The sequence below is a fragment of the Protomyctophum bolini genome (assembly GCF_963924005.1).
Source record: "Protomyctophum bolini genome assembly, chromosome: 1".
NCBI lineage: Eukaryota > Metazoa > Chordata > Actinopteri > Myctophiformes > Myctophidae > Protomyctophum > Protomyctophum bolini.
Genome location: NC_137862.1, coordinates 47,217,731 through 47,228,027, shown reverse-complemented (window position 1 = coordinate 47,228,027; position 10,297 = coordinate 47,217,731). Strand labels below are relative to the sequence as shown.

The window sequence follows — 10,297 nt, the reverse complement described above, 5'->3', positions numbered from 1 at the left end:
TACAGTGGCGGAGGGTTCCTCTAACGACAGTGGGTGCACTGCCCACTTTAGAGTAGCCTATATATTTTAAGGTGCCCACCCGCCCCGCAATTTATTGGTTTATTATTTTGCCAGTGGGTGCTTCGGCTCCTGCGCACCCACTTGACGCCTCAATCCCCTTCCATGATTCATGGAAGGGGTCTGGATTGAGAAAGTGATCCCTTACCAGTATAGGCCTACTACATGTCTTCATTGTCTTGGCTTGCTAAAACGGTGTCACTGTTAACCTATGTTTCCTATATTATCTATCAATGTAATCAAACTTCATTGGAAAATGTAATGTACGTGGGTTGATTACGGCCGATCGAGTTACTTATTTTTCCGTAATCTGATTACGTAGTCAGTCAGAGTCAATCAATCATCCCTAGTGTTCCCTACACCACGGTAGAACCTTATAGAGTAGGCCTACTAGAAGAGGGTAGAACAATAGACATTTAAAGGACAATGCCTACTCTGCTTGCCTTTATCCAAAAGCAAGGCAATTAGATTTCCGTTTGTATTTGTGGTTTTAGAATTATTGATTTTAATTATTTTTTGATTGACTGTCTGAGACTCAGGTTGCAGACAGTCAGCTGTAGCCTACTGTACAAACCAACTCCAAAACAAACAAACTGCGAAGCCATTCAATAACCATACATTTAATCGCTATAATAAAACCCAATGCAGTCACGAGCACTGAAGGAACATAATGTTCAATAATACACTGACTGAACCACCTCACGTGCGGTGGGAGCGTGAACGCGCATTTAGCCCAGTGGTGGTATCCAATCAGTGCAGAGAGTTGGACCGTCCCACTCGTGTGTGCGTGTCATGTGTGTGCGTGTGTTTGTGCGTGCATGCGTGCGCGCGCGCTTATAATGGGAACAGTGGGCAGGAGCCAGAACTAAGGACGGCCTTTTTAGTTTAGATTTACACACTGGTGGGAAGTGGGAACACAGTCGAACACTGGCTTCATGACATGTCCCTAACAAAAACGTGCATGGGCCTTGCCCCCCAGCACACACACAAAGTTAGCTGCTAGTGATACTTCTTCGGTTGCCATAGCAGCGCTATGTTGCTGTCGGGCAGAAACCTTGTATCTCCATATTTATTTATTTTTCCGTAGCAATGAAGCCGGTGCGCCTTCACTAGCTGTTACAACAGCGGCACAGCCTAGACTTTTTTATTCTTGCACCCAGCCTACTATTTGGTATTTGGATGTGCGTGCGTGCAGTCTTTTGGCTGTTTTTCAGCCTACTCTGCTACTTAAAGTGGTTAATTCTGTCTGTCTGTTTTGTTTATTTATTTATTTAAAATTATTATATTATATTAACAAGAGCGTTGGCTGAATAATAATTACATTGATTTGATCCGCATTCTTCGTACTGTGAAAAAAAAAATCAACCAATGAATCAATCAATCAATCAATCAAACCCAATTTCCTGAAAAGTAACGGTTTTATTTTGGATATACGAGGTTGCCCACCCGACACCGGCGGCGGGCAGGTTCATTTGAGGCTGGACGGAAGTGACGTAGCGGGGCTGTTGTTGGGACACGTGACACAGTGCTGCACTGATCTGTTTTGACAAGCAGCAGAACACTGTAACACACACACACAACACAGCAGCACGGTGCTGGACGGATGGAAGGATCAGTCCGTTAAAAAAAATGTCAGTTAACTTAAACGACACCGTTTGACAGTGAGTTGTAGGGCCAGGCCAGTGTTCCGAATGACAGTCAGACACCGTAAAAAAGTGTTATTATTTGTAGTTGCAGCGCAGCATCGGAGCGCGCAGGCACTGGGCAGCTTTTGTTGTTTCGTGTGAAAGTTTTTTAGATGAGGAGGAGGATTACAAAGGAACTCGACAGACAGGTAGAACTGCAGACCGAATCATCAGCGTCGAACCCGGGGGTAGCTTCTTTAACACCGTCGAATTTAAAAAGAAATCGCTAGAAAGAGAACCGATCCGCTGAAAGAAAAAGTCTTCTTCACACCATCATCATCATCATTGTGTGTGTGTGTGTACCTGCTCTGCGGTGTTGCTGCTGGCGATAGAGATACTAAGGAAGGTCGTCGTGAGTGATAATAATCGTATGTGTTACTGGTTCCACTGGCACAGCTATGTTGTTGGTGGAGCACCAGGGTAGTTAACACACAGCGCGACGGGTTCGGTTGGTTGTCAAGCGGGTTGGAGAGAGCCGTGCAGGAGTCTGGGGGAAACCACAGCAGAGATGCTTCTTTTCCACGGAGGAGCACTGATGATGATGGTACGGGTGGTGGAATTTGAGACGGAGGGTGACAGGAAGATCGTTTGCTGCTAGCCGATTTAGAAGTAGTCGGGTTCGGTTACGAGTTGTTGACAGGGCTCGACCCACCATCGGAACCCCCCCAGAACCCAGATTAATACAGACAGGCTACCAGAGATCCAGTTTTAATGTTCCGCTTGCTGTCAACTAGTTGAACGTTAACGGTCGTGCTGCAGCTCCATGGAAGCGTACAGTAGCATGCTAACAAAGCGACGCTTTGTTGTCGGATAGGGATAGCAACACAACAGGGCTTCCCCACAGCTGATATTGTTGCTGTGCTCATACAGTGAAGTCGGGACCTGATCTGCAGGTCCAGGCCTTGTTGTGTTGAAGACGTCTGAAGAAAGACATCACCGCCGACCCAAGACCCCTGCCACTGGGGACCCTGACGACGACTGACCATGACACTGGACAACATGAAATCTGACAGAGGTAAGTTATATAACGGTAAACTGTATATAGTATATAACCCCAGCTCTCAAACAGCTTGATGGTCGGCATCAGAGATGGCCAATGTACGAATGTATTTGTTTGTTCTTTATTTGGATCTCCGATCTGTCATTGTCAGAATCGATAAATATATAGACTATTCTACGAAAGTCTAAATCTTAGGATATCAAGTGGACACTATAATCATCCTGGGGTCCACACAAAATGTGTATGTAATGCCAATGCTTTTTACAATAGCCCACAGAGACACACACTACATTTGGATTCTATTTCTATTGTAGTGTACACTTCTGACTTTGAGTGTAACAATAGTGGTCAGCAAGCACTGCAGACAGACAGGGCTTTTCCAGAGTGGACTTTTTGAGCGTACAACACTACAGTACTGTACCCAGAACATCCCTTGGGGGAGTAATCAGGCCAGGGCCAGTCAGGGAATGATGTAACAGCTGGTTCACTTGGTCGCGAGGATGAATAACAATAGTTGACCGGGGACATTTAGGACACAGCCAACAACAGGCAGACATCAGCTACACAGAATGTAAATTAATCTTCTGCTCTGGGTTCTGTGTGTCGTTCCCACACGTCGGTCATGAACTGTTGTCTTCTAACCACGTAGTCATAATCTGTTTCTTTGTTATTGGAACCACGTAACATCCAACAGCAACACCCTTTACCATGTGTAAGCAATTTGACTCCGGTTCGGTGACTCACATTGTACTTTCACATTGAACAGCTGATATGCATGCCTTGAGTCAAACCAAACACTGTTCTTTTGTGTTTTACATAGCTCTAGTGTTTCTCGTCTTACTTGCAAAGTAGCTGCTTGCTGCTGCTGCAAGTGCAAACAAAACGTTCTTGACAGCCACCCTGTAGTGGGGGGAGGGGGAGGGAGTCTAAAAACCATATGGGCCACAACCTGTTTACACGTTGACATACTGTATCTCTGTGGCGCCTGGCAAGGAGCAAAACAAAGGCCAGAGTCAGAGAAGACGTCTTTGTTTGTTTTGATGTTGTTTCGCTAATTACACAATTGCAGTGATTTGTCATGGCTAGCTCAGTACAAACATCTCACAAGAAAGGCCCAGTTACCCTGAGTATTAAAGATATACGCTGTAGTATTGTATAAGCATCTAAAGTAACTAATCACGTTGATTGATTCCGCATGTCAGTCTGTTTTTCCAGGTCAGAGGTGGTTTGAGGTGTCAACAGGGTAACAAGAACACTCGGCGGATTTACCCTTTTTGCCGACTTCTCAAGACAAGTCGGCAAACCGTGGAGAATATTCGGCAGACTCTTAAGAAGATTCGCCGCGCGACGACTCTTCTTCAGATTCTGCCGAATATTCTCCACGTTTCGGGGCACTTTCAGCAGCTGCAGCTGCAAGTTTCTGAATGTTAGCTACTGCTAGCTACTGTGCTAACGATGCTAAAGCAACACAACCAAAAAAAAATATTAATCAAGTGATCGGGACGGGACGGGAATGAAAGTCAACGGGAGCGATGATAATGATCATTTTCAGGAAGGAAACAACGCTCGACGCGGTGCTCAGGCTCACTGCTGGCTGCCTGCTGTAGCCAGGGGGGTGGAGCTGGGTGGACCGCAGTGTTTGTTTACAATAAAGTTTCAATAGTTGTCACTGTACAATACTTTAAAACAGTTGTCATGTTGCACACAATCAATTTGGTCATAGCAGCCGCTGAGCCGCCTGTAGCCTCTCCTCTCCAAGCAGCAGCCCACAGTGCCTGCACCGTGAGACCGCAGTGAGAACGCTATAGCATTGCAAGAAGCTAAGGCTTAGCTGCTAAGCTAACACAACACCAGCCATGGTGGTGGTGATGTTAGCTTAGCGTAGCGTAGCTTGCTGCTGCTTGGCTGTTCAACTTCACTTCATCTCTGCCTATCATTTTTTCTTATTGTTACCCTGACACCGGAGCTGCAAAAACAGACAGATCTACAAGCTCTACAATCTCAACTATCCAACTCCTGCGTTAGTCAAAACTAAAAGCGAGTGACAGTGAGACGAGCATGTCGACCGTAGCAATGAATGGAGACCTATTTGGAATGATTAAATCCATTATTGGCCTGGAGAAAGTTACAGCCGCTCCGCCTCCTCCTCCTCCCTGGCACGGTACAATTAGCCATGTGCTATATGACGTTTTGTTTACCCTGCGACAGGGACTGAGAGAAATGCCACCGAATTCTTAATTATTTTCCTTCTCTATATGGGCACACTTGTGAAAGCTGAATGCTTTTGCATGCTTTTATTGATCTGCTGTCTGATCAGCGTGCATGATCATCATGCAGTAGCTAGATGCGCGCTCCAGTGCCGAGATTTCTTCCCGTTTCGGCGACTCTTCGTCACTTTCCGTCCGAGTTCTCAGACAGAACTCGGACCGGAAAGTGACGAAGAGTCGGCGAAAGGGGAAGAAATCTCGGCAAAGATGAAGAAGAGTCGGCGACCCGAGTTCTCCAGTATTCGTCAACAGCACACTAGCTCCGTACTTTAAAGTTTCTCCTGGGTTTGATGAGATTATCTGCAGTCAGTCAGTTAGCGATGGTTTGTGTGTGTTTGCTTATGTGTTTGCATAGTGTTATGAAACTGGAGATGGGGCAAGCTCACTGGTCAGGAGTTCGGGGGCCCGCCTTGTTCCACAATGTGCTTAAGTTGTAACAAGACACCCTCAACAGCCAAGAGTAAACACATCCCCCTACAAGGGCAGGGATTTTAACCCTAGCCTTGCCTGCAAAGACCCACATGCCTTTATATATAGATGGATGGACTGGTCAGACCCCTATCAGGGCAATGAAGAGGGCCAAAGGACACTCTTGAGTCTTGACTGACACTGTACTCTGTAATTATAGCCTAATAACACATACCGTGCACATGCTGCTGGGTCAGCCATGGACAGCACAGAGAAACTCCACCTCTGCTGGCACTGTTCCACAGTTTGCAGCTCCCTGCCCCTTGGGGGTTGAGATATTATTCATTTTGGAATGGGTTCAGATTAAGATGATTGTTAGAATGTGGAAAAAAAAATAACTATGCTGGAAAAATCATGTAAGGGGAAAATCTTTTTGTTACCTAAAACTAACCAGGTGCCCGTTTTGGCACCTGACCGGCCCACTCCGGAACGATGCAAGTTTGGAACGATCATGCAAATTGGGAATCCCAGAGCCTTCTATTTGAGAGTTGCAATTTGCATCAATGAGGGGGCAGAAAAAACAGCGCCGGTCACATGGTTCATGTAATTAAAAATAGTGCCAAACGCTCATGGACTGTACAGTCAGTGCTCGGTGCATTCCGTAAACGTCCGGTTCAGGGCTTTGTCACTATTCGCCAATAGAAGTCTTATGTGAAGAGCCGCCATTGGACTGGCCCGATGAAGTGAACGGAGGTGCTGCCTGAAAGTCTCTGAAGAAGGCCCTGGGGAATGCATGTCCCACCTTGTTGTACAATACCCAACTATCCGTCTGTCTGAGTCCTTGTCCCTTTTACGGCCATATATGGAGATCCCTGATGTCATCAGTATATGGGCGTGCCCATGTATTAGCCTATGGTATGGGGGGAGATCTGTGCTCCTTCCTTGTGCAGTGGTGAATGTCTGTGGTGAATGTCTGAAGAGTGCAATTGTGCAAACTGCAAACCGACTGTGGAAACTGGAAAGTAGACTGACTAAACTAAGTAATCAAATGGCAGGTGTGGGGAATTTCCCAAATCAAGCCCAGCCTGCGGTTGTCATGACAAAGTCTCTACAATCAAGGGGCTCATTTTGGGCCACAGCCCTTTCTGACAGTTCAGTCGCATCTGGACAACCGCCTATCCGACCGGCTCTGCGAGTCGGTCGGTCAAACGTTTTTTTTCTTCTTCTCCAGATACGTGGACTATCATGCGCTTTGGATAAAGTGCAATATAAATGCACCATTTACTTGACTTCACGTACAGAGATTCAGTGCATTATTATTATTGTAAGAAGATGGATGTTTTCCTGGCTTCATTGTTATTGTAATATCTTGAAGGAGTGAGTCATGAGGCTGTGCTCTGATTAGTTGCGTCAAGGATCTTTGCCCCGTCTTCTTAACGATTGTCATCGTGTTATGTTGAGCTACGCACCATCACATTCTAATTATAAAATTGATTACTAACTGTGTGTGTGTGTGTGTGACTGTGACTGTGTGACTGTGTGTGTGCTATTGTTATGGTGGCGTCGTGATGGCATACTGCTTGTAGCCTAAAGACACAGAGGCCTACTAGCTTCTTGTCCTCATCCATTCTCTCTGCTCTCAGAGGGAGGACACTGCAGTGGTGACTGCTGAGAGTGGAGCTGTTTACTTTACTTAAAGGGGCATTCCACTCATTTTCAACATTTTACTATGTCATTAATATACCTTAGAGCTGTTGTGTGGAAATAATAATAAAGTCTTTCCTAGAACTGTAATTATGATTTTTTCCCCAGACTTCTAGTTCTACGAAACACAGCTCTAAGGTATATTAATGACATAGTTAAATTGTTGAAAATGAGTGGAATGCCCCTTTAAGCAACACACGGAGCAGACTGAGGACACACAGGTTCGCTCTTTCTCTTTGCCATTTCGGTGCCGGACCTAAGAGGTCACCACCCAATAGCGTCATGCCCTGAAGGGGGAAGACCAGCCCAGGCATGTGCTGGTCATCCTGACACCAGTGTGACAAACTTCACAGGGCATGATGACCATGCCCAGATTCCCCACCCCCACCCCCATCTCAGATCAGGTTTAGGTAGGTGAGAGTTAAGACAAGGCAAGGCGGTGAGATGCTGATGGGATTAAACTCATTAACCCTCACCCTCACACCTTGTCTGTCTGTCCTCTTCACCTTTGGCTGATCCTACAAAAGCCTGTAGTATAGTGAAGCCACAGATGGCCAAGGGGTTGAGGAGAAATGCTGAAGTGGAAAATAATGGAGATAAGCAGGATGTGTACTAGATCAAAGCTCTCTTGTTCATTTTGATCCCACAGACATGATGTCTGTTTATTTATTTTTTGAGAGAGAGAGAGAGAGAGAGAGAGCGCAACATATTTCTTTCGTCCCAAATGAAGGCTGCGCCCTGGAAGCATGTGGCTCAACTGGCAGCTTTTACGGGCCCTAATCAAGGCCAGTTATTGGAAACTAAGGGCCCATTGACACTAGTGCTTGGTCAAATATGGCTTTTCACATCTGCCTTCAAACGACAGTTCCAGTCAAAGGCAAGCAAGCCCTACACTGTTGTTGGTGCATAAGCCTTCATCCGTCACCCTGGTAGTCAGAGTACATACTATCTTGATTCAAAGCCTGATTGTGCTTGTTTTTGCACCACAGAAATAGGCAGTCTGTCTCCAACTATACCTACGTAGCTCTCCTTAAAACCAGGTTTTAAAATCCATGTCAGGGCGGGGTGTCCAGATTACCAACTGAGAAGGTAATCTGTAGCAGAGAGGACATATGGATATATTTTTCATACAAAGAGCCAAGCAAAGAAACAGGCTGTCCTCACCTTATGACTCCCCCCCCCTCTCTCTCTCTCTCTCTCTCTCTCTCTCTGTCTGTGTCTCTCTCTCCCATCCCTCCCTCTCGTGCACAAAAAACACTGTGCGATGATGTCAGCGCTAGTCATGTTGAACGGTAGAGGAGGAGAGGAGAACAGTTAATTTGTTGGCTTGGCCAGGGTTTTCTACACCATGATCATCCCCACCCCACCCTTCTCTTTCAATGTTTGAGGGGCCCCTCCTATATACAGGTTTAACGTTTGTTTTTAGTTCAGTGTTTGTTTTTAGAAACGCCATTGACAATGAAGGGAACATTTACGTCATCTCGTTCCTAACACAAACATTAAATCCCATTAAGTTTGTTTCACATTATCTATCATTACATCACCTAATCATAGCAACATAGACTTTAATATATTAGCGCCCCTCACTTCACACAGGTGTGATTTCCCCCCCCTTTTTGAGTGGTGCAACCTTAGGGTGCAGCCACTCGTGTGTTTGTTTGTGTGTGTGTGTGTGAAGCTGAGTTCTTTGCACCACTCACTTTCAGACAGACTGAACTTTCAATTCAAAGGAGCTTTATTTGGCACGAGGAAACGTACGTTTAGATTGCCAAAGCTCACTCTGTCTCTGCCCTCCATCTCTGCTCTCCTCTCCGTTCGTCTTTATTATTTACTGTGTTTGTTCGGAGGTCCTTCCTGCGGGAGCGCTCTCTGCGGTGCCGGAGGAGGAGGAACGGTTAAAGGGAAGTCCACACCCCCGTGTGTGTTCCCCGGCTCGTGATTACAGCTCCGAGCGACCCCACCCCCACCTCCATACACAAACGCCTATATATCACGGACAACACACCAGGGGATCACAGAATACACTCTCACTGATGGGAGAGACAGATAAGTGCAGGGCGTCACGCTATATCAGGGCCATCGTTCCGCACAGCACCTGTGCTGCCTGCTGGCTGCTGCTGACCTGTCTCTGTCTGTCTGCTGTGATTCAAGGCAGCAGGCATAACAGGTGCGCTCAGTGCCTTTGTGTGGTTGCTGTTCTTGTCCTTCTTGCACAACAGTCACGCAAACGTGTGTGTGTGTGTGTGTGTGTGTGTGTGTGTGCGGACTGAAGTGAGAATGTTGTTGTTTCCCATGATTACCATGTGCTGTACTGCTTTGCATGACTGTACAGGCAAGTCAGTGCCGCACAGACTTTAAAAAAGGACACAAACAATATTGAAAGCCCACTTGAAAGCAGCTTGATTTTCCATTTTTTAAAGATTTCTTACAGTAGGTAGACAGGAAATGGAGAGAGAGAGACGGGGACTGACACGCAGCAAAGGCCGTCGGGATCGGGAACTCACAACTCGCTGTCAGGCTACATTGGAGCCTAGACCGTGTCCGGACAGCTAGGCCAGCAGTCCGGGCCAGGTTGTCGGATTTTAAGAAAACCAGAATCATTTTCACATCATGTCTATTGTCTATAGTTTATAGTCTATGAGTGGTTCTGCAGACGACAAAAAAATCGATCATCGCTCGGCAGCAACACACGGCTACGTTTTCAACACCCCCACACCTATTGTTAGAGGAGGTGGAGCGCCGCACTGGTGACATTGGGTGATAAATACCGCTGCTGGCTATCCATTATAAGAGGACCCTATTCAGAGACCCTTGAGCTGCATAGATAGATAGTGCACACACACACCAACAGTCACCACCGTTGCCATCTCATCAGCTGCAGTGCAGATATCCCCCCATGCTGTTCGGACACATCTGACTGGCTATAAGTAGCATATCTAGCTACAGCTGATATGCACGTCCAGTGTTCCCAGTCTACTAATGCTCTTACTCTTACGTAATGCATGGAGGGGAGCTTATCTAGAACACTGACTCTCTCTGTCTCCCCCCCCTTCCCCCCACTCTCTCTCTCTCTCTCTCTCTCTTGCTCTCTGTATGTGCAGACAAAGCACTTCAACGTGCACACAGAGCTGTATATGGGTACACACGGGCTTAAAGGCTTGGTGGGACTGTATTAT

The 10,297-nt window shown here is 46.5% G+C and overlaps 1 protein-coding gene across 2 annotated transcripts in view; it reads left to right on the top strand.

Moving 5' to 3' along the window:
• Window positions 1–1,623: 1,623 nt before the first annotated feature.
• atosa (atos homolog A) overlaps window positions 1,624–10,297 on the top strand; it is a 56,203-nt gene continuing 47,529 nt past the window's right edge. Inside the window, exons 1-2 of one of the 2 annotated variants that reach the window (XM_080769103.1) lie at window positions 1,624–1,718; window positions 2,613–2,757. In XM_080769103.1, the coding sequence (XP_080625229.1) occupies window positions 2,727–2,757 (31 nt within the window). In that variant the 5' untranslated portion in view covers window positions 1,624–1,718; window positions 2,613–2,726. Of the gene's footprint in view, window positions 2,758–10,297 lie in introns of both variants that reach the window. The other variant, XM_080769102.1, reaches the window with a different exon arrangement.